The 22489-nt window shown below is 49.8% G+C and overlaps 8 protein-coding genes across 8 annotated transcripts; 5 read left to right on the top strand and 3 right to left on the bottom strand.

The window, feature by feature from the left end:
- Positions 1-1878: 1878 nt before the first annotated feature.
- On the top strand, positions 1879-4403 carry LTR84_007193 (uncharacterized protein; the record flags this gene model as incomplete). The annotated part of the gene is made up of 2 exons (XM_064850746.1): positions 1879-1989; positions 2061-4403. 2 exons carry the CDS (start codon positions 1879-1881, stop codon positions 4401-4403), a joined length of 2454 nt encoding a protein of 817 aa, XP_064702412.1.
- An 821-nt stretch (positions 4404-5224) lies between these two features.
- On the top strand, positions 5225-6421 carry LTR84_007194 (uncharacterized protein; the record flags this gene model as incomplete). The annotated part of the gene is made up of 2 exons (XM_064850747.1): positions 5225-5408; positions 5487-6421. 2 exons carry the CDS (start codon positions 5225-5227, stop codon positions 6419-6421), a joined length of 1119 nt encoding a protein of 372 aa, XP_064702413.1.
- Positions 6422-6810: 389 nt separating this feature from the next.
- LTR84_007195 (uncharacterized protein) lies at positions 6811-8298 on the top strand (the record flags this gene model as incomplete). Its single annotated transcript, XM_064850748.1, has 3 exons — positions 6811-7355; positions 7405-7520; positions 7571-8298. 3 exons carry the CDS (start codon positions 6811-6813, stop codon positions 8296-8298), a joined length of 1389 nt encoding a protein of 462 aa, XP_064702414.1.
- A 696-nt stretch (positions 8299-8994) lies between these two features.
- LTR84_007196 (uncharacterized protein) lies at positions 8995-9495 on the bottom strand (the record flags this gene model as incomplete). Its single annotated transcript, XM_064850749.1, has 1 exon — positions 8995-9495. The coding sequence occupies one exon, from the start codon at positions 9493-9495 to the stop codon at positions 8995-8997; it is 501 nt and encodes a 166-aa protein (XP_064702415.1).
- A 1188-nt stretch (positions 9496-10683) lies between these two features.
- Positions 10684-11318, top strand: LTR84_007197 (uncharacterized protein; the record flags this gene model as incomplete). Its single annotated transcript, XM_064850750.1, has 3 exons — positions 10684-10873; positions 10938-11164; positions 11274-11318. The coding sequence occupies 3 exons, from the start codon at positions 10684-10686 to the stop codon at positions 11316-11318; spliced, it is 462 nt and encodes a 153-aa protein (XP_064702416.1).
- A 1095-nt stretch (positions 11319-12413) lies between these two features.
- Positions 12414-13924, top strand: LTR84_007198 (uncharacterized protein; the record flags this gene model as incomplete). The annotated part of the gene is made up of 2 exons (XM_064850751.1): positions 12414-12716; positions 12779-13924. 2 exons carry the CDS (start codon positions 12414-12416, stop codon positions 13922-13924), a joined length of 1449 nt encoding a protein of 482 aa, XP_064702417.1.
- Positions 13925-14575: 651 nt separating this feature from the next.
- On the bottom strand, positions 14576-16337 carry LTR84_007199 (uncharacterized protein; the record flags this gene model as incomplete). The annotated part of the gene is made up of 2 exons (XM_064850752.1): positions 14576-14698; positions 14757-16337. 2 exons carry the CDS (start codon positions 16335-16337, stop codon positions 14576-14578), a joined length of 1704 nt encoding a protein of 567 aa, XP_064702418.1.
- Positions 16338-17019: 682 nt separating this feature from the next.
- LTR84_007200 (uncharacterized protein) lies at positions 17020-21159 on the bottom strand (the record flags this gene model as incomplete). The annotated part of the gene is made up of 1 exon (XM_064850753.1): positions 17020-21159. The coding sequence occupies one exon, from the start codon at positions 21157-21159 to the stop codon at positions 17020-17022; it is 4140 nt and encodes a 1379-aa protein (XP_064702419.1).
- Positions 21160-22489: the final 1330 nt, after the last annotated feature.

A 22489-nucleotide genomic window follows, 5' to 3' on the forward strand; every position in this document is an offset into this window, starting at 1 on the left:
CCTATCCAGGCACGGGTTGGTATAGATATGTGCGATTGCCAGTTGTTACCCCAAAAGCACGGAGGGAGGGAATTCTTCAGGGGCTTCTTTGTGTCTTTGAACTTGATGCAAGGTGTTGGTGGCAAGGTGTTGTATACCTCTTCACTGGAGTACTTGGGTAGACACACGTGGTTCGATCAACCACTTATGCAGACATTACTGAATAAATATTATTACTGTGTCGAGTGATGTGTTTGGAATGATACAAAAGGGGTGATGGGGAAAGTACCTAGGTACCCAGGTACCTCGTATCTTGGAAGCGGTCGGGAGGTGTCAGAGGCTGGAGGTGGAATTGGGCTAATGCAGGGCGAAGGAGTTTCAGAGCGCGACATGATGAAGAAAAGGAGTATGATTGCTGGTGAGTGCGCGCTTACTCCTACTCTGACTCTAAACCGGGTTTATAGTACTATAATTGTCGATATTAGGGACACAGTGGTGGCAATTGCACCAGTTGGGTATTTTGTACACAATACCCAAATTTGAAGCTCGTACTCGTAACCACCTGCACTGGTGAGTTCTTCGAGCCGCACTGCATGGCAAATCGCGTGATTGCTTAAGCGTGACTCGTGACTCGCGTGGGAACCTTGGAAGCTACTACGTCATGACTGCTTTGTTTACTTTGGCACAACTCGGAGCAGAAAAAGAGGCAAATTTGCAGCACCATGACCAATCGGCACAGGAGGATTAGGCGAAAAAAACCACCACCATGGATTCTCTCTTTTTTTGTCGGGATCAAGTTGGCGTGAGATGTGGCTGGGATAGGTGGATGGAGACAGAAATCGACATGATGATGGATCCGTGCATCCGTCTCGCCAATTTGATCGAGCTGCCAGTTATTCAAAAGCCATGAGCGCTGATTTCAACTTGTTTACATAGTGACCATGTGTTGTATATTCCAATGGAACCACAAGGCCGTCCGTTTGAGCACAAGTTAGCTGAGATCAAACAAGGAAGGATACATAGTAAGATGTGGCAAGAACTGCTTAGTCGTGGCCCAGCCAGGCATTTATTTAGAGGCAAAAAAAAGACCAGGATATGTAGGCAGTCGAGTCTAGTTGATTTTGGTAGCCTTGAGAGTTTGTGTCGGCACGCTTTGGTAATAATAATAAGACGCGTTCCAGGATCCCACCGAACTTGAACCTGCACCCAGATTACGCGAACTTGAGGCAATCCGCTAGAGTGAGGAAGGAACGACCGAAGAGCTTTCATATTGCGTAGTGACTGCCAGATATCCGCATTATTCACTCGAGGAAAGAAGTCACGACTCGCAGTGGTAATTAACTACGCGTTCTCTCCTCCCACTGTTCCTTCCGAGTCACCACCACACAAATTCTCCGGTCCGCCCTTGGATCTGGCATCTTATTCACCTGCCACTGGCAGTGCGCCATCCACCACTACACAGTCAACAACCACATTTGTCACACAATCAGACTCTAATCTCGACAACTCTTCCATCAATTCCAACCTACCCGTCAAACATTACATCCCATCTCCATATCCATTCCATGCCTCTCACTTTCGCTCCCCTTACTCCTTGGAAATGCCCACCCGCGAAAATCCCTGCGTCTAAACCAAAACATTGACGTCGCAAATATCCCAACTAGCGCCCTCTAGCCTGCGCTCCCACCACCTCCAGATCCATCACTGCCATCACCACTGCACTTAACACCTACCTAACGTACGACGTACCGTCTCCTCCGTACCCGACCACCAACTGTCGTTCCAGCCCTCCGAGTAGTCCATTACTCTGTACTCGCCGTCTTCCTTCTTCCGCCCTCGTTGACCCTTCTACGATAACACCATTCGGCACCCATCGCTTCCTCCCACTTCATACACACGATGCCGCCTTCCAAGCGTAAAGCCCGTCGCAAACCTCAGGATATCCTCGCCTCTTCTGAGCTTGATCTTCCAGATTCATCACCCACACGTTTCTCCGCAAAGAAGCGCAAGGTATGCACTAAACCACCACCTTCTACCTTTACAAATCTGCCGATCGCAGCTAACACTTATCTCCGTTCTAGGTCAACAACCCACGTCCAGCCCCAAAAAGACAGTCGGCTACCCCCGATCTCGACGATGATCAACCCATGGTCCATGATTCCGGCGATGAAACAGAAGAAGTCTCCCAGATAGACCTCATTGATTCCGTTGTCTCCTATCTCCAAACCTCCAAAGACCCTATCGTCGCCAGTGTAGAGCATTCCAACGATAAAGAACAGAACAACAGTCCGCAAAAGGTCTCGGCCTATGCAAAGATTGCCGGTCGCGACTGGACCTATTTCGTGCGCGAACAATCCGTCAATTTCGGTAGACCTCCCGATGATCGCCCAGTCATCAATGGTGCCTCCAGCCCGATCGCAGATCTCAAAGATGCGTTCCCTGTCCATATCGATCTGGGCCCGAGCAAGATAGTATCTCGTCATCATGCCTCCATTTATTACGATGCGGATTATCCCGAGGACGAGGGTGGCTGGCACGTTCGAGTTAATGGCAGAAACGGTGTCCGAGTCAACAATATCTTGATCAAGAAGGGACTGAGGAGACAGATCAAATCAGGCGACATTCTAGAAATCGCCGGCACTCAGATGATGTTTGTCACACCCGGTGACAAGGTCCAAATAGATCAGTCTTTTATTGATCGTGCCAAAGCATTGGCCGCTGGCGAAGATCTCGCACCTGCCCACTCGCATCCCGAGCCTACCAAATATGATGGCGCCTCCTACGCGACAAACACCGGATTTCCGTCTCTGGCACCAGCTCCACCACATATGAAGCGTGAAGCAACCCCTCCCAATCAGCTGGACGGAGGCAAAACTCAACGAGGAGTTTTTGACAGCAAGATGCCCATGTCGCCCATGTACGGACGAGGAATGATGATGGAAAGCACCCAAGAAATCGATTACAGTCGCGACTCCGCCAAGGACCTCAAACCACCCTTCAGTTATGCCACCATGATTGCACAAGCCATTTTCTCCAGCGACGAGGAGAAGTTGACCCTGAGTAATATATATTCCTACATTGCCGACAAGTATGCCTTCTATCGGCATTCCAACAGCGGCTGGCAGGTTGGTTTCCCTCTGAAATATTCACAAGTGACCCTAGGTCTAACATTTATGCAGAACTCGATTCGACACAACTTGTCACTCAACAAAGCTTTCCAAAAGGTTCCCCGACGGACTGATGAGCCTGGCAAGGGAATGAAATGGCAAATCGCGCCGGAATTTCGACAAGAGTATTGGAAGAAACAAGCACGACGTGGTGGTGGTTCTGCTCCCTCATCACCAGCTTCTTCCAAAGACGTCAATCCGAATTTTCGTGGGCCAAATGGACAGAATCTAGGCTACGACACGTCCATGGTCAGTTCATTCTCAGCCAGGGACGGGCAAGGGCGTGTGATACCGCCAACTCCAAAGGTGAATCTGCAATTCCCATCTCTATATCCCGGTGGCTCCTCCACCGGTCCAACATTGGCACCACCCTTCCAGCAACATCAGGAAGCCATTACTCCTCAGCGACGACGAACAGACACGCTTAGTACACTACCAGATACCGAACTTGAGGACTCTCCACTTCCTCACAGGCATGGAGGACCCACGCCACGGATGGGAAACGGATTACCAGCATATACACTTCCTTCGTCTGTACCTCCAGCCCATCATTCTCCCTCGAATCCAACCCTTTCATCCTCCTATCTCGATACGCCCTTCCGATTTTCGCAGCACAGCATTATCACTCCAGCTCCATTGCGACAGAATCCTCGGTTGGCACCTCCCAGTACTCTTGTTGCGCCTAGCAAGTTCATGCCAGAATCATCTCCTGCTGGCCCAGGCTTGTTCTGGAAAGGTCTCATGGGAGTGACACCTGGACATCAAGTCCCTGACATATCACCTGTCAAGGATGAAGATCACAGATCGAACGGACTTGACCGACACGTGATGAGCTCCAGTCCACCGCCCATGGATGCTGGATTGGGAAGCCCGAGCAAACCGGGTCGGGGGAGCCAAGCAGCCACAGCAACAAGCTCCAGCGCGAAAAAGGAAGAGACTCCCTCATACAACGCCATGAGAAATGGCGCCCTCACGGACGAAGGTCACAGGTTTGGTCGTATCGGCGATGGGGCGAGAAAGATGAGCCCTTTTGGATTGGGAGGTTCACGATCCAGTGCCCCAGACTCATTTAACAGCACAGTCCACGCACAAGGAAGTCAGCCAAACGCTGAGCGTCACCAACGTGGTGGGGATGATGAAGATGATGACGATGGAGCAGGCGGATTCGACCTTGCCAAAGGATTTGCTCCGATTGCCAGCGCTAGCTTCCATTCGCAAAGAAGCAGCAGTATTGGCATTGCACGTGCAGGTTCTTGATCAGGGGACTAATTGATATCGCTTGGGACGGTTACCACATATGGCTGCTCAGGCCATTGAGCTGTGAATGGCCAACATAGGCGAAGTGTACTGTACTACTAGAAAGACGCATTATGGGCATTGACATGATACACGGGCTACCATGAAATCGTGTGGAGTTATTTGAGCATTTGGTAGGTGATTGACAAAACTGCAGGGCATGGGATTATTTGATGCTTTATGACGAAGTTTGAAGGATGATGCACGACCGATTTGAGGACGGGAAGTTGAAGGGACCGAGGGCTTGTCACTGATTTGATGATTTTGTTTTGGCCGGGGGTTCATCATGTTATTCAAGTTCTGCCGTCTGATCGATCCAGAAGTCCCAGAAACACGACAATTGTATTCCTAGCCCTACTTAGGTAGCAGGCACAACTATCAAACATAGTGATGAATATTGATCTTCAAAGTGGAGATGCCTGTGAAATATCAATGGTGACAGATAGGTTCAGCTATAACTTGTTTGATATATTTTTGATTGTACTACCCAGTCCTCAATAATTTCGTCTCACATTACGGACATATAAATTTTGCCAGCCTCGTCTCCATTCAATCTTGGTCTCGTATATCAGTCATTCACTCTTGTCATTCAATCACTCATTCCACATGTTTCTTTGCCCCTCTTTCATTCCACTATTCCACAATCAACAACCCAACTTACCTTCTCTCCTCTCCAGCAACCCCAAATCTCAACCTCAATATCAGTTTGAACATTTATCAACCCTTTATCAATCAATCACAACAACCACCACCACCTCCACCACTGCCGCCACGTAGCAACCATGTTTCGCCGTTTGGCACACACACTCCCTCCAGACCCATCTTTTCCCGTGGATCTAGAGAAACTTGGGTTCTTCGTGACAACCGAAGATAAGATCCGGCAAATTCAGAACCCCTCACATAAGTTTCAATATCGAATCAACACCAATGAGCGAGTCAACCAGGCTTACAAGCTTGCTAACAATTGTGAGTTTGAATTGCTGCAATGCAGCTGGAATTGATTGACCATTTTCTGACGACCAATTAACGCGTGATGATTTCTAGTGGCGGTGCGTAACATCATTCTAGAGCGGCTGGAGGAGCTGGGGGTTGAAACGGTCCGTTTGCCACTAGGAGCCAAGGAGGGTGAAAAGCATGTACCGATTCTGGTGTCCAAGGACATCAAGAGCAAGAAGCGCGTGATTTTGTTTCTGGGTGAGCGGCAGATGGAGCCTGGTGTGCTTTCCTGGCGGGCCATTGGCGAGCAGGGCATCAAGCATGGCTCGCTCGTGGATCTGGTGGATGCGTTGAAGAATGGATCAAGTTCGACGGATGAGAGCTCTGGCCCGGGCATCATCGTCGCGAATCCGTGTCAGTTGCTTTGGTACCGTGGAGGGAGGAGGGCAGTGTCGAGGAATGAGTGGATGGATCTGCCAAGGGAGACGGGTGTCAGCGAGGCTATGAGGATTGATGAGGTCAAGAACTACATTGATCACAATCGCGATTATACGGAGCACATCAACTATGTATTCGATCAGGTCTTGCCGGAGCTGGTGAGGAAGGATGCCAAGGTCGATATCATCGGGCTAGAGTATTCGGTCACGGCGGCGTTTGAATATCTGGCGAAGCATTGGAATACCTGGTCCCAACGAATCACTGGCATCTGCATCGCCGGCGCACAGTACAAGATGGCCGACCTCGTGGCCAACGGCGCACCACCCGAATTCGTGGACTTCATCTCCAAGCGATGTCGATTCTATGCTCCTTCGTCATCGCCTCTGGAAACGCCGGTCACAGGAAGACAACGATTCGGATGCAACTGCTACGCGAGTGGAGAAGATGAATATCACGAGAATGTGGTGGTCAAGGCTTGGAGGAGTATGCTCGGCTGGTTTGATTTCTTGTACACCCATCCTGCTTATGAGGAGATTGAGTTGGTGGTGGATGAGGTAGCGAGTGAGGAGGTTAACCTGGGTTGGTCGGGAGAACAGAATCAATAGCGGGCTTGCATTGCTGGGAAGGGTGGGTTTGGACTGGTGAGAATGATTGAAGGAGTCTTGATATTCCAGGTTCTGTGCTCACAGGACATCGAAGCTCTACTACGACCAACTGGAGGGGGCCTGGAGTGAGTGAGATGAGTGTGCCACTTAGATACCTGGTGTGTAGCTCCAGCTGCCTACTTTTCCTTCAGCAGACTTGAAGGCGACGAGATCATTTGAGAGCAAGAGTGAATTTGAGGCAGTCACAGCCAGTGAAGTCCAGGTGGACGCGCCTTCCCTCTATCACTCTGATCTCACCTCGTCTCTCCTTTATCTCTTACTTCCTACATTTCTCATAACTAACTCTCTGACCCTACTCCTCACAAGGACACGGCTAGACTCCCTCCAAAATGGTCAAGTTTCGAGGCATTGAAGTCTCCCTCATATCTCAAGTCGACATCTGCAGACTTCCAGAATATCTCTGCCCACCCGATGTGTCCTCGCAGTCACCCAACGAGGACAACCCTCTCCCACCCAACTCTCCCCAATATCCAGTGGCATCATGTCATGTCCCCATATACCCTGGCAGTCAGATCTGGCTAGAATACTCCATCGAAGGCCCACATCCACCCGGGGCAGCCTACTTCTTCAAACTCTTCGTGAATGGAAAGGAAGTCACCTCATGGGACTGCACGGCCAAGCATGGATTCCATGGTAAGATGATGCACACTTTGGTCAATGAAGGCTTGGATGCCATGAGTGGACATGCAGCGGTCAGAAGACAGGCCTTGAAGTTTGGTGATGATTTACCGCGTTCCGAGTTGGGTCAGACGGTCATGTTGGATGATTGTCTGCAGGTCAATGTTCATCGTATTGAGCATCGGCAGCGGATCAGAGACTTGGAAGAGGCGATTGGGAGTGTCACCGTTGAGAGCGTTCGTCCTGATGGGATTCGGTAGGTGCGATGCCTTCCAGGCTCACGCCCTGCACTGACCAAATTCTAGGCTCAGTAATGGTGGGATTCTCAATGGATCACCTCGTCCTCGGAGGTACAAGTATCAACTCCTCGATCCCAAAGATGCCCCATATGCTGCTTTTCGCTTCTTTTGTCGTTCTGTTGGTAAGTCGGCCAAGTCTCAATGAAGAAGACTTGACTGACACATGTCACAGAAGACCTAGACGACCGCAATGTGGTACCTTTGCAACCATGTCTTTCCTCCTCAGTCCGCGAAAGTTCAGTGTCCTCCTTGGACATCGAATCGCCCGGCCGACCGACCATCACCCTGGTAGACCATATTGATGGGACAACCTCATCAGTTTCCGATGCACAAGATTCACTCGTTCTATCATCACCTCCTGGGATGAACAAGATCATCAGTCAAAGTCCCCTCAAACTATCACTTGTCTCTGAAAGAGCTGCCATGAGTGATTCAGACGATTCCTTAAGTGTGAAGACAAAAGACAGTATTGAAGAACTGGCGTCCAACGTCTCACGATCTCCAAGATCTCCAAAGAAGTCTCCTAGGAGAGTGAATCTGCAGACAAATGAAATACCCCCATCACCTACAAAATCACCACTTGCAAGAAAAGGATTGAGAAGGAAATTGACTCTCACCATTGATGGAGCAGACTTTGATCTGGACAGAAAGAAGAGACCACTCAGTCCTTTTACCGGTGGTGGCTTGCTTAGAAAGGTTAGCTTCCCCCAGACTGCGCCAGCTACTGTGACCGAGTTCGGTCCTTCGGTTGAGGAAGAAGTCAAGGCAGGACTCAAGACAAGAGATGTAGAGGAAGGACGATCGAATAGGGCTAAATGCTGGAGTACAACTAGTGAACGTGGTGGAAAGTCTTTGATGAGCTTCTTGGGCAGACGAATGGCTAGTGGAAAGGGTGTATGATGATGTGGTGTGAAACCTGCCAATGTATTTTGAAGGCTGTCATGCATTCTATGTAAGATAGTCGGGGATGACTGATACGTAGGTATTGGAGGATAGCTGTAAAACATCAATCAGCCTTATATCGAGGTATGCTTCATGGGATATTCGAGTTGATATGACCATCCAAACAGATGAATATGCTGAGCATGGCTTTTAATTCGACTCGTCATTAGTCCTACCACCAGCTCCCAGACTTACCAGATCCGCTCCTCAATGTTGGCCCATAGATAGGATATCCATCAGTCTCCATCATTTGGCAAGTTACGTTCATACCAGAGTACAAGCCTGGGATCGTTCTGCTTCGAACCTATTCCGTGGCCAAGTATGGTCCTTGTCTCAAACGGTGACCTACTCCTCACCACCTTGAGACCAAGTTCGGGACTTTGGTACTGTCGTCGGCACAACAAAGTCAAGAACCCTATCCATTTATACCCAGGTTCCTACCCAGGCTCTAATTCAATCGAATTTGGAGACGGGACTGACGCTGTGCAAGGTTCCCCTGGTCTGGACGGCAGAGAGTGAAGAGAGTGAACAAGCCAGGGTCTGATACTGCATGGAAGCAAGAGATCGAGCGAAGAGTGAGTATCGATCCCTGAAACCGTCCACGAAAAACCACAACAGGACACACGTACATGTCTCTCTCACCATGCACTCCCATCAAGCACCTTTCCCACTCGCCTTCGCCTTCACGCCCCTCACCCTCGCCAACTCCAACGCACAGCCCGCCCACGCGACCGCGATCCCCGTCGTCATGATCTTAAACTGCGGGAACCCGGTCCCAAACTCGGGATCCACAGCCAAGACGGTCGGGAAAAACCAGGCCGTCAGCGTCGTGAGTGGATAGATGGTCGCGAAGATGGTGGCCGTGACGATCGAGTCGGCGAGGTCGTCTGCCTGTGCTGCTGCTGCTGCCGCCGCTGCCGGTGCACCAGTACTCTGTCGCGTGCTGGAGCGCGGACCGCGCCATGCGTACCACAGCGTCGGCAGCGTGAGCGCGATGCTCATGCTCATCGTCTGCGCGTTGTGGAAGCGCGCGTGTGGTGGCCAGCGTGGGTTGAACAGGTGCGTGTGGTTGTAGTCGGCGATGAAGGCCCCGGGGGTCAGCGTCAGGATCACCAGTGTCACCAGCAGTCGGCCCGGTGTTGCTGGCGCGGGCATTTTGTCCAAGTGCTTAAGGTTGAGGTTGAGGTTGTGGATGGCTTGAGTTGAGTTGAGTTGAGTTGGATGGTGTGGGTTGGGACGTCGTTGATATTTATGTAAATTTCGGCTCAGCTCTTCCCTGAAAGGCTCAGAGAGATGCGGGGGGCGTCGTGAGATATTGATGTCAACTTTCCGTTTCGTTTCACTAACTACCTACCTAGCTCTCTTGATCTAGGCCGGCGTTCGTAAATTTCGACAATGTACCAATGGCTAAATACTCAGCAGCTGCTGCCGTTCGTATTTATATGCCTACCCAAGCTACCTTTTCGCGAGCAACATGACATCATTACCAATGATACGAAGCCACAATGGGTATTTATTTCGGCCGGCCGCAGGTTGTGAAGCGGGATGCAATTCATCGCAGACACGAGATCAGGGTCAACTTACCTGAGGTGCCTGTTCCAGACTCGGTAGATGATGGTTGCAGGAACGAAGCTCCACAGTCCGCACTTGGCATGGTCAAGCTAGCCCTGCGTCGCATAGATTCTGCCGGACATCGTCTTTATTCTGGTGGATTGGGGAAGGCTACTTGTTGACTCTGGCAGGCCTGAATAACAATCCAATGTCGGGCCCGAACACAACGCGAGGCCGAGACGACGAAGTGCCTTGATTAGTTTGGCTAAGGAGGCACCCAAAAGGTTCCCTTCGACTTCGGTTGGGGTTACTTAAATTCTTAACACTGGTCGAACTACCACGCGGTTTCAATTAGTAAGTACTGCATCTCGTGCTCCGACGGAATACATATTCATCATAAATGACTCCAATTTGTGGACCATTCATAGTTCCAGAAGCCGCTTGAGGCTCTGATACCGTGGTACTCGCTTGCCTATGGTTGATCATTTACGACCACAAGAGGCTAGGCGGCTTCTAAGAGCGTCGAATCGAGATCGCCGTGACGGCCTGACTTGAGAGCCTGGTGCTGGGACTGGCTAATAGTAACACATAATGCCTGAAGCGAATCTCGGTTGCCAATCGACATGCGCGATAACTGGATGCAACCATGAAGATCGTCATCAGTTTATGGAATGATATATGTACTGTCAAAACAGCAGGCTTCCCATATTGCGAAGGGCAACGCATCCACGCATTTCTTCCAGCCTAGAGACCGCCCCAGTTCCGTTTCTGTGTAATTTTCGTAAGCCAGACATGGCCACCCCGACATCGAATACCGAATGGCCAAGTCCTGCACTTGCCGAGCCCGTCAAAGTCCTCATCAATCGGGCTTTCGAGACGGCAGATCTCAAGGCTGAAGATTGTGGGGAGCGAGTAGCAAGAGAGGTCTTTGTGCCTACTGGAAAAATGGTCATCAATAAGAAAACCTTTGCTGGGTCTCAAGGTATGTGGTAAATGTTCTAATATCGAATAGTGATAAAAATAGGACCTCACGCTAACCGACATAGCAATCGCCGATCTTCAGAATGCTTCTTGGAAAGTACTCCAAGCACGAACACATCGAATCCACAAAGTGTTCCGCGCCGGACCAGCGGACGACACTTTCATGTTCTTCGGTACCGCCAGTTGGACGTTCAATAATGGAGCATACGTGGAAGCTCCTTTTGCGAACAGGTGGATCATCGAGGGTGCGGATACTGATGATCCCAAGATTGTGCTCTTCCAGGCTTTCGCGGTGAGTGTTACGTGCTATCTGAACTTTTTGAGCGGATAGTCCCCTTAAGGAGGAATGGATAAGAGAGATTGACAACTAAACTTGTATACTAATTTCCATACATCTGTAGGATATGAGCGGGTTCGACGCCGAAGCTAAGCGACAGCAGACATAATTTTGGATGCTGGAATGATTGAATCCCTTACAAATATGTCAAAGTGAGAGCCTTGCACAACAGACTTCATTCTGAATAATCCCACTTTTATGATTGAATTACCAATCTACTAGAAAATAATGCAGATCTCTAGGACTGAACTACAGGCCCCAACCTTCATCCTCTCTAGGATCCCTCCAAGCAAGCTTCTCACAACGGATCAGGCACGAAGCCAGATCCGACGGGTCGACCATCATTGCGTAGGCCATGGAAGCCGATATGATATAGGTAGCCACCTGTCAATTGAAGTGAAACCGACGAGTCCCAAGTCCACTGTCTGATCCAGCCCTTTCGTGATAGGGCGATTGCCACGATTGGCATTGCGAGCAGGAAGGCAAGGTGAACCCTAAACGCGACCTGGCCTCACATATGTATCATCGGAAGTAGCCTAAGAGACCATGGAAAGCCCTTCAAGAGGGTGAACCCAGAGTATCTACGTTCCTTAGCGATAGTATATCAATAATGTCTGGGATCAATATGAATAGTTGCTATCCCGTTGGACTTCAGCGGGATATGTAACTCCCTAGCGTTTAGTCGTCCAGCCTTGCGTAACAACATGTTGAACCTAAGACTTGTGACAAACATACATTGGCGGAGATATAAGCCCGTTCAGGTGAGCATTGAATGGTCCCATTGACTTCATTGTTGCAAATAGTTACCTCGACCCCAGTCCATCAAATCAGATGTCGACCTCTAAATCGCCCTTGTTCAACCACGTTTTCCAAGCACCAATCATAAGATAGCACCACGAATGATTCTCCAACTTCACGTTCTGCATCTCTGACCTTTTCCTGGTTCCTCTTGCTTCTCTCCTCATGCTACTCTACACCGATGTAAGTCTATCTTGCCGATCCTTCCGTTGGAAAAGAGGACAACTCCGATGTAGTATCGTGATATAATGATGGAACTGCAATGTTACTCCATCAACATGTCTCTAACCAGACTTTGTCTGCTGTTTCCCCATCGCCAACACCTAGACAAGAGGGCTTGCTTGCTAGCAATCTGACAAATTTTAGCACTTTAGTGGGACATCTGTGTTCTTTTGAAGCTAGCAAGATGGTGAAGAGGATCCTGGACGTCTTCCTCGTCAGCTCGACCCTAACCGGTGGGGTTGTCGCGCAATGCGCAACAGCGAACGCCAGCCAGGTTGACTTAAGTTGGCATGCACCGAATGCAACCAGTATCAATGATCTCAAGTCAGTCATCAATGGAACAGGTGTATATGGTTTCATCTTCAACTCGTCAGAGACGCCCATCACCTCTGGGTATGAAAAGTACAACTGGTGCAACATGCCACACGTCAGACGCCAGGAGTATATCATGCCTCCGAGTGAGTTTAAGCTTGAATTCGTCGAAGTGGTAGGCAATGCAACCCATTGGGACCTAATGCCGGCCAATATGTCCTAACATCACGATCTTAGATCCACCGACATCACAAACGTACTCCATATGCGTCCAACACATTCCCCCACGAGACGTACTCATGGTCATGCGATGATGCAGCACTGTTCTACTACGGCACGCCGCGTCCAGATGGCACTTCCGCACAGATAACTTGGCAGGTTACCACATCGGACTCAAACCCGCTCGCACCAGAGGGCTTCAATGGGACATGCCAGTTCCCTCAAATTTCCGGCCAAGGTTTGAACGATTCACGCCAGCACGGCAAGGATCTCTTCGGCGTCTATCGCGATCTCCTGAATTTCATCCCTGCAGAATACGATCCCAAGAAAGTGGGCTACCGCGTAACGAACAACGTCATAACCTCACAAGTAATCGGGCAAGTCATTGAAGGGCAGTATCCAAGTTTGACAAACTCGCCAATCGGCGTCAGTATTCAACCAAACTCAATCGACTCCCTTGAACCGGCGTACGCATGCGACGCCGCCGATGACCTCCGTTCGTCATACGGCGTTGGTAGCCACGCTGCAAATTGGACACTTCATTTGAACGAGTCGAAACCTCTGTTCGCCAAACTCGACTCCGTCTCCGGCGTGAATGTCTCCAACAAGGACTGGCACAACTGGTTCGACCACTATTTCGACAACCTGTCGGCAAGACTATGTCATCAGAAACCACTGCCTTGTGAAGCGGGGAATGCATCCAACTGCATCACTCAGGAAGATGCCGACGCCGTGTTCCGCCGCGGACAATACGAGTATAGTTTCATCTATCGAGATGCGCCACAGTCGTTGGCAGCGAGTACTGCGGGGTTCGGGATCTGGATGGCGGAGCTGGCGAGTCATCTTAGAAATATTGTGAATGGGACCAACGACGGCGTCATATTTCGACATAACGTCGCGCACGACGGGTCCATCTCGAGATTGCTGTCCATCCTCCAGGTAGACGTGATGGTGTGGCCTGGCATGGGCAGTGAAGTGGTTTTTGAGCTGTACAGTCGCAGGGGATGTTATTTCTTGAGAGTCTTGTTTGGAGGACAGGTCCTCAGGAGTTCGAATCCTAGCCTTGCGCGGTTGGATCTCATCCCTGTGCAAACTTTTCTGGCTTATGTGGACGGTCTGGTTGGGGTCAAGGCGTCGAAGATTCCTGGGTTGTGCAAGGAGTAAGAAATGCGAAGGGGCGCCCGAATGCCATGAGCTTGGTACGGTTGCTATTGGTCGGCTATGGCTAGAGCCAGTAGTCGAATTGTAAATATCTGAACTATGTTCCCATCTAGGGTCATGAGTGACTGAGGTAATTATCAGGTGCCTGTATCACCCAATCAACATCTAATGTCGTATCCTATTGACAAGGCTGTTGGGCATGACTTGGCCCTGCCTCTTCAATGCCCATTTCTCAGTCGGTCTTTCGAGGTGATGGTTGCCACCATCTATGTATCCTCTTTCACCTCCCACAGTATATATAGCCATATTCTTGGAAGTTGTTCTCTCTAGTCACTCCGTACTTTGGATGATAACCCAAGTATATGCGTAGGACAAGTCTAGGTGCTTCACGTATGGCTCCCAATCTGTTTCTGACCTCGCCTATCGCAACTCAGCGCGATTTGCGACGATTGCATTTCGACAGAGCTCGTGTCGTACGAAACCAGCGGATTTGTCGTGTGTAGCCTCTGAGAATCCGGCCTAGACGCCTAGTATCGACTAGTCTCGGCCTGTAGGAGATATGAGCGTTTCGAAATTGATCCGACTGTACGCTCCATCGTGAGAAATACGTCTTTTGTGTGTAAAATGGTGGAAGTTCCCACCAGACGTACTGAATTATGGTTTTGGGATCCTCAAAGGGTGGGCTTCGGTATTGAATACCCAGTCATCAAGGCTGATCAGGTCAGGTGGCGAGAATATCAAGTAGAAGTATTTCAATGTTTCAGCAAGCCAGAAGCTCTGTCAACAGAGTTAGTACACGAATTAAAGTCCCCGAGCTTGAGAAGATATCACTTACCTCCATAGAGTCTCTCTGTATCGGAACACCAGTAGTGGTAACGCTGCTGATAGCCGCATTGCCATATTCCGTATGTGTCGCTTGTTCAATTGCCATGAACATATCCCAAGCGGCCATTTGGTATTCCTCCAGCCCTGTGATGCGATATAACAAGAACACACTCTCGATCGCCTCTGGTCGAAGAATGTAGGAAGGATCTCGGGCATTGCGGAATCCCTTGGGCAGCGAGATAAACCCTTGAGAGTCCTTGGAGACTTCTCGCCTCCATCTGTTCTCGTCCCATTCACAACCCGCCAATGTCTCGCAGTGCACCATACTGAATATCTCCGGCATGATCCCGGTTGGGAAAGCTTGATAAGCCCACGCACAACCTCGAGCGAGCTTCCCTCCAGTCTCAACATGATCTTCTCGATCAAATAAGCGGCCTGCGAGCGCAAACATACCACCGGTAAAGCATCCGAGATGTTGTCCTTCTGGATTGAGGGTGACTTCCCACCCAACGTCGACGTTCCCAGAAAACAGAATATCTTCATTGGTCTGGGTCATCGGTCGGTACAGCATGTGCTTCTTGATGGTGTCCGCTGCTGTAAGAAACATGCTTTCATACTTTCGGTCGAGGCCGCCTAGAAGTGCATACATCTTAGGTAAGTACTCGTACAGCGAATCTGCCAGAGCGCCTAGAGTGAAAGAGCTGTGTTCGGTGAGGTCGGAATCTCGCATGTTGAAAAACGTGGGCCACATTCCAGGAAGCTTGGTGGCATTTTGGCTACCATATAGTAGTTCAGTGATCCTCGAGGTTGCATCATAATACTTCGGATCGCCTGTGATTTGAGATAGCCTTGTAAATTCCAGAGAGAGGCTACCAGGACTTGCGGAGGCGACATGACTGTCAGCTAGTAGATCGCCATTTTTTGCCTTTCTAAAGTCCAGCCAGAATGCTGGCATACGATTCGGTGTGTCAAAGCCGGCATATAGCATATCACCGAGTTCGACGGCTTTCTCCAACAGCACAGCAGCACCACTTAATTCATACGCTGCTAATAGCCCACCAAGATGACGAATAGTGGTCTCAAACATATTGCAGGATGTCTCGTTGGTAACAGCCCAGTCGATTTTGGCCACGGCTTCTACTGCTTCCCAGAACTCGGTTCTCAAGTCCATGATCCAGAGTGTGTCGAGGGAGTCAACTAGAGTGGCAGCCCAGCCTCCAAAGGTATTCTTACTGCCCGCAGTAAGGGGTGTCAACTCATCTTTCATCCATGCGAATTTTCGATAGCTCTTCCAGTTCCTTTGGAACGTCTGCTTGACAGCATCTCGTCGCGCAGCTTGTGCCGTGTCAGAGAACCTTTTTGACGACTTTGGGAATGGATATTGAATTCGTGGGAGACGCCTTGGAACACCCGACGGAGGCTTGGTCAAGGGAGATGGGTCGTGATATGGTTGAACAGTACTCCAATCGAAGCTGCTCTTGGTGATTTTGATGACTGGTGGTGTGTCTTTGTTTGAGGGCCATAGGTAGAACACGACTAGGAGAAATGCCAAAATGGCCACCAAGAACCGTGGACTCAATGCTCTGCCCATCACTTGATAGACTGATACCTGAAAGGCATCGCAGACGCAAGTACCGGCAGTCTACAGCATTGGCGGCACCTCTGGCTTTTTGTTGCTCATGGGATTTTCAACTTGGCCTGCCCTTGCGACACGCGATTGCCCCTTATTCCCCACAAAAGAGCTCGGCTGGAATGCAGATCCAGGGGTAAGCTCCAGTCTAACGAATGCCTAAATTTGGTGGCGCTGGACCAACCCATGGCCCCGCACGCCACCTGGGTGATGTTTCTGGAGCATAGCTTTAAGCGAGTGTCCTCTGTCTGTGACCAGCCTGATACAGATACTGCAAGGAGGAGGTGAGGAAGCCGGGCTTGGCATTGATCCAGGATCAATAATGCTCTCTGGTACTTGGTATATCATAAGTTGGGAGGTAACAAAAAAGACATGACTAACACAAGAAATTTTGAGAGCCGACCAAAGCAAGTAGATACTTGGTTATCTGGGTACTTAGCCAAGCAGAAGATTTACTGAAGTCGAGTATTACCTGTTGTCATGCCACTTCACTGGAAGGCTTTCCTGTCACGATTCGAAACTATTCATAATACTGCTATTGTTTTCAAAAATGATAATGACAACCTGTTGCTCTCTGATGTTGATACTGTAATCACTGAGACCCATGCTCGTCTGATATCGATCATGTATTGTTAGAACCACATCAAGATGGTTTCAATCTTTCCCGCCAGCCTCTTCTCTGCCGAAAGCCAAGTCGGATTGGTACACCGACATCTATGCCAAATCTCAAGGTCTCCCTGTCGATAGCCTCGTCTGCCAGCCGTATCTCCTCCATGTTACCTAATTTCATGCGACTCCCTCGCTGGGGCAGGGTTTCCATTTCCCTAGCGTTCGCGTTGCTAAGAGATCTCTCGGCGGCAGTCCACCAGCCGAGGCTGAAATGTTTGCCCTTCCAGACATGCTTCAATTCTTCTCTCGTCATCCACTCTGCTCCTGCCGGCATTATTCCCCCTTCCTTTTCGCTCTTACACATCTCGCTTCCTGCGAACAGACTCATTGTACTGGCAATCGAACATGGGTTCCTCGGTAATGTTCCCCTCAACTTCACCAACCAGAACGACAAGATACCAAGCAGCGTCATCGTGGCAAGCATGATCTGCAAGATTAGCTTTGATATATAATCAACTTTCAGGCGTGGTATTTGTTGCATAACCACGCCTTCGTATTGTGAAGTCTGTGCCCCTGTTCCCGCATCTTGTCGCTTGCGCTTGTCTTTCAGTGACTCAGCCGCTGCATCAAGCGGCTGCCTGAACTTTCGATCAATGACATGCACCATGTAACGTTTGTAGAGCTTCTGAACGGCGGCACGCAGATTATTGGCATTTTGGGGACCGAGCAGCTGCTTCGGAGATACACCCTCGGGTCCATAGACAAGGTGGTTGAAAAATTGGTCGAAATAGTCGGGTTCGTTGCCGGGATTGAAGGTGACCAGTCCAGATTGAAGATCATACTGCAGTCGATAATTGAAGTCCACCACACCATCCGTACCATTTGTCATGTACCTAGCAGTGGATTCATCAGGGACGGGTTCTCGCGCAGTATTCGGCTTGTTGTTAAGCGGATCACCATCATATGTGATAGCGGTTTGTACTTGCGTGATTCTCTGATTGCACACTAACATCGTCACATTCTCCTGGGCTGTATAATTCTGTCCAACGTAGCCAAAAAACACAGCTATTGACGGGCAGCCACACGGATTGTCTGGCTGATCGGCGTGGCCGAATGTGACTTCTGCGTGACTCTGGACTTCCCTATTTTCAAGGTTGCTTGCATTCCAAGGACCCAAATGAAGATCGTACATCTGGCCGTACCATGAGTCTTCCCAATAGCCTCCTCTTATTGTAGCATAGCTGCGATTGCCCCATGGTCCTCCATGGCATCCTGGAGGCAGCTCCCATTTCACTGACCAATCAGCCATGTTCGGAGGGTCATTTGGATCTGTCTCATAAGAGATGGTCCAGAGGTCTGCCGGAACGATATCGCAAATCAATTCCGGTCGTAGCGCAGGGATGGTAAGAGTGTAGTTCAAGGCAGATGTTGAAGAATCGAGCGAAGGATCTCGTGAGTTGTATACAGTAGTAAGCTCAGAAATCTGCGGAAATACTAGGTCGTTCCAAACGCCGGCCGGGAGATTGACCACACCTCTCTCAACATTGTTGAAGGCTGGCGCAGCCCCACTGCCTTCTGTTGTACTGTTGATGGGAGCAACATCCCAGGCACTACTAGCCGTCACCACGACATTATTCGTGAAAGTTGTCGCGTCATCTAGGACCCACAAGCCGGCAACAACAATGGGCAGAGCACTCCCAACAAGTGTCGCCATGTTAGAAAGCGCAGCTCCCATGTGACTGTGACTAATTGCTTGATACAGCGCAAGTAGTGGAGTATTGCCCTGTAATTGCATTAAAAGCCCTACTTCAGAAGACACGATACCCTTGCGCAGGGCACTGAATGGGGCGAAAGTCGTGATAGCAAAATCAAGAGTATTGAACAGTGTCGCAATGAGTAAAAGCACCAACGAGGATAAATATTGTCTTGCGAATGCCAGAACGCTAGACTCCCCTGATACGTCCTTGAGTCCTTGATTGGCTTCGGAGCGTCGATACAAGGCTTCCAGTGCCGCAATAGCCAGTATAGGCGCTGTCGCAGTGAGACAGACGAACCAAAATTTTGCTGATAGAGGTATCCACATTGAGCTCTTGAAATTCCCGCCATCATTCATTCTCTCGGCTTCCTTGCTGCGCGGAAGGGCTTCAAGATAAAAGTGTTGATCTACCACGCTGCGATACTCGAATTCTCCCAGTTGTTTGGTTAGACCACTGGTTCGGAGGTCACCAGTGTTGCACAGTGGAGCTTGAATTGATGAACTGGTAGTCAGAATTGTGGCATGTGCGGCAATTGATCGAGGATCTTGCGGAGTTGATTTAGTAGTCGCAGTAAACACGAGCACCAATGTCAAGAGGTCCAGTATGATAAAGCCCGTCACCATGATCCACAAAGAAGGACGTTGTATGTGGAGCCTTTGCTCATGGTACACCCCCTTCCCAGTGCTAGCTTCATTGGTGGACTTCAAGAAGTTTTGCTGCATGAATTGTGCTGAGACTCCTGTAAGTGCACTGACCGCCGCTTGTTGTAGTGTTGTTGGGTCGAAAAATCGTTCGCGACTCTTCTTTCCCTCTAAACGGTCTGCCATCAAAGTAAACAAAGGGTTTGACGCCAGGGTATCCATATCAGGCGTAGGAATGTAAGGACCGATATCTTGAGGTGCAAACGCATCAGCTGCTATACTGAGGCTAGAGAATATGAGTTCTGAAAGCTGCAAGCCACCCAAGTCAGATAAATGGCCACCTTGTAGGGCGGTAAGTTCGGTGGGCAAAGAGTAGCTATCGTCCGCCATATCATGCGTTACTTCAGCTTCAACCATGTTGTAGTCAATGTTGCAGAGAACAACTCCTGCCTCTACGATACCTCGACCGATTACTTCGGTCACGTTCGTGTCATTGGTCCAGGATGGTTGTCCAACCTGCTGGGAAATATTCGCTGCAACTATGGCGAAACGGTAATCATGTGGTGATAAACCATTCACCACCGTCTTTGCCGCTTCAGATTCGGCAGTCCCGCAGAAGACACGCTGAATGGTGAACGAGGTCGGATATGGCAAACAGTCTTCTGCACAGAGATTGTCGTTCATGGGTGCCGCCACCACATCCGCTGTGTCAACGTAGATCTCGTAATCTCCATAGCCTGCCTTACACGTTGGCGTGTTCAGTCTGAGTTGGACTAGAGGGCCCCATTCCCCACTCATGTTTTGAAAGCTTTCCCAAACTGGGATTTCACAAGTGATGTTTGGGACGAAAGCAGATACTGTGCTTGTCAAGCTGGTCAAATTCTCGTTTGTGAGCGAAGAATTGAAAACCTGAAATGCAATTCCATCCTTCGTACCCAGAGGATCGGTTAACTCTCCCCGGATTACGCCCCAATATGAATATACTGGATCCGAGGATATATTTTTGTAGGCAGACTCCGTAATTTGATTGCCAATGAAACCTTTCGCAGTGGTCGTACCATCCACTTGGTCTGGAATGGTTTGCCAAAATTCCTCTCCAGTAAATCTAGTCGCTATCTGGACATCAAAATCATTGCTCACTGGCGTAGATGAAGCCACCAACAGTGTTGTCGAAGCAGCGAGGACAAGCTTCAAAATTGCGAATCCCAGCACGGATGCCGCGACTGCATAGTGAGAAGATTGAACAGCTCTGCTGAAACTGGTTATCTGCAAAGGGGAGATATAATCCAGGAGTATACTTTTCGAGGCGATAGACGGTCCTTTGCTCAATTCTAACCATGGTTGATTTGCTTTGCACTGATAATCGACTTGCCTCCACAAACTGACAACGACAACCAAGATGGCTGCCGGACCATAAGTCCAAGCATAGTGATTAGTTGAGACTGTGAGTCTGATGCCGTCATGCTGATTATCGTATTGCCATAGTATGAGCAAGCTGATGCATAGCACGGTAAATAGAAGTAGGAACGCAAGCAGTGTGCGCTTGCGTAGCCACAAAGATTGCCATAGTAGCCTTGACGAAGCAGACCCATTTGAGTTATATCGAGCTTTCATGCTAATAGGGACAAGGATGTTCTCATTGTTACGGTGTGTGGGTGTGATAGATCGTGGAATGGTCGTTTGTTGTCCTGCTGCCGCTAGAAGGCTATCTGAGGATCTGGGTGACAATGGAGAAACTGGCGATGGTAAACCTGCGACGGGACGAAGACTGCCCATCGTACTTTTGACAAACCAAGTCAGTGATACGTCGGGGGTTGACTTTGGTAGCCGTCCCAAGACCGAGAATGTGGAGAGATGGTTCGGGGTAGGTGGGTAAACTTGGTGTTGAAGTATCCGCCCATGATTACGGAGAGCAAGGCCATCATATCTTGAGGAGTGTGTTCATCTTTCCAGGCGTCGCACGTTGGGTGCCCTAATATGACTTCGCCGCTGAAACACAATGTCCCCCGAAAACCGAGATTTGGGTTTCGCCGACATAGTGCTGGTACTTGCTCGAATCGTTATCGTTGATGGCCTACAGAAGTACCAAAACCACTAGGGGGGCCATAGCAAGGCCCGCCACCCGAGAAGGCGGTGCTAGTACTGCGTCGAATCGTGGTGGTTAAGCTCGGCGGTGTTTGAATCGAGAAAGCCAGCGGCACCTGGTCAAACATGTTGCCACAGAGATGGCTAGGACCTGAGAGCGGGCCTGACGATCTTCGTGGCTGTGAAATGCTTCGAGGGTGAATTGCGAACGTGCATATTCTTGGCTACTGCACTGGCAAACGAACCGCGACAGTGAGAGGCAGGACGGCCCCTCGCCACGACCATGAGAATTAACGGACGGCGGTCGATGGGCAGAGAAGTCTGCAGATTATGAAGGGGCTGGTAAGTGCCCTATCCGGAAAGAGGACTGCTCTTGCCATTTGTTTCATCAGTGACATCTGGTGGTTCTTGGATGGATATCCGTAACCCAGAATGTTCCGCGTATCCCATGTGGGCTTAGACCGAGGCCGGGGGCTGGCCTGGTCTTGTTCTAAGTTTAGGTCTTCCTAAGGGGCGAGCTTGGCCCGGGGGGCCATGGTCCCACGGCGGAGATCATATCCATGAGCTGAAGGTCTTCACCAGGGGCGCTTAAGCTTTAGAATATCGCGATCAAAGAAAAGAAGCCTACATCAGGTTCCATCTCTCTCGTACAATGTCTTTGACCGTGTGGTCAACAAAATTGCCTTCCGGGCACCAATGGCACGTGTCGCTGGCACACAGCAATTCATGATCACGGTATTGCCGATCCGTCCATGGACTCACGGCCAAATTAGTTGAGAACAGCGTTATTCGTTATGTTGGTCTGAATCGGTAAGCTCTGGCAAGCAGCTCTGTTTAAGAATGAACCGTCGTGTCTCATTCGGCGCTAATTAGACGATCTCAACAAATGATGATCTGAGCTAAACATGAGTGGTGATGATCGTATTCCTGGTCGCTTCGCTCATTAGGCGAGAAGTTCACTGAAGATAAAAGGTAGAGACAAACTTCAAAGTCATTTTGAAGCTCTCTTGTTAGCGAGGTT

This window comes from Exophiala bonariae, assembly GCF_035927105.1.
Source record: "Exophiala bonariae strain CCFEE 5792 chromosome Unknown scaffold_28, whole genome shotgun sequence".
In the NCBI taxonomy this organism is placed as follows: domain Eukaryota; kingdom Fungi; phylum Ascomycota; class Eurotiomycetes; order Chaetothyriales; family Herpotrichiellaceae; genus Exophiala; species Exophiala bonariae.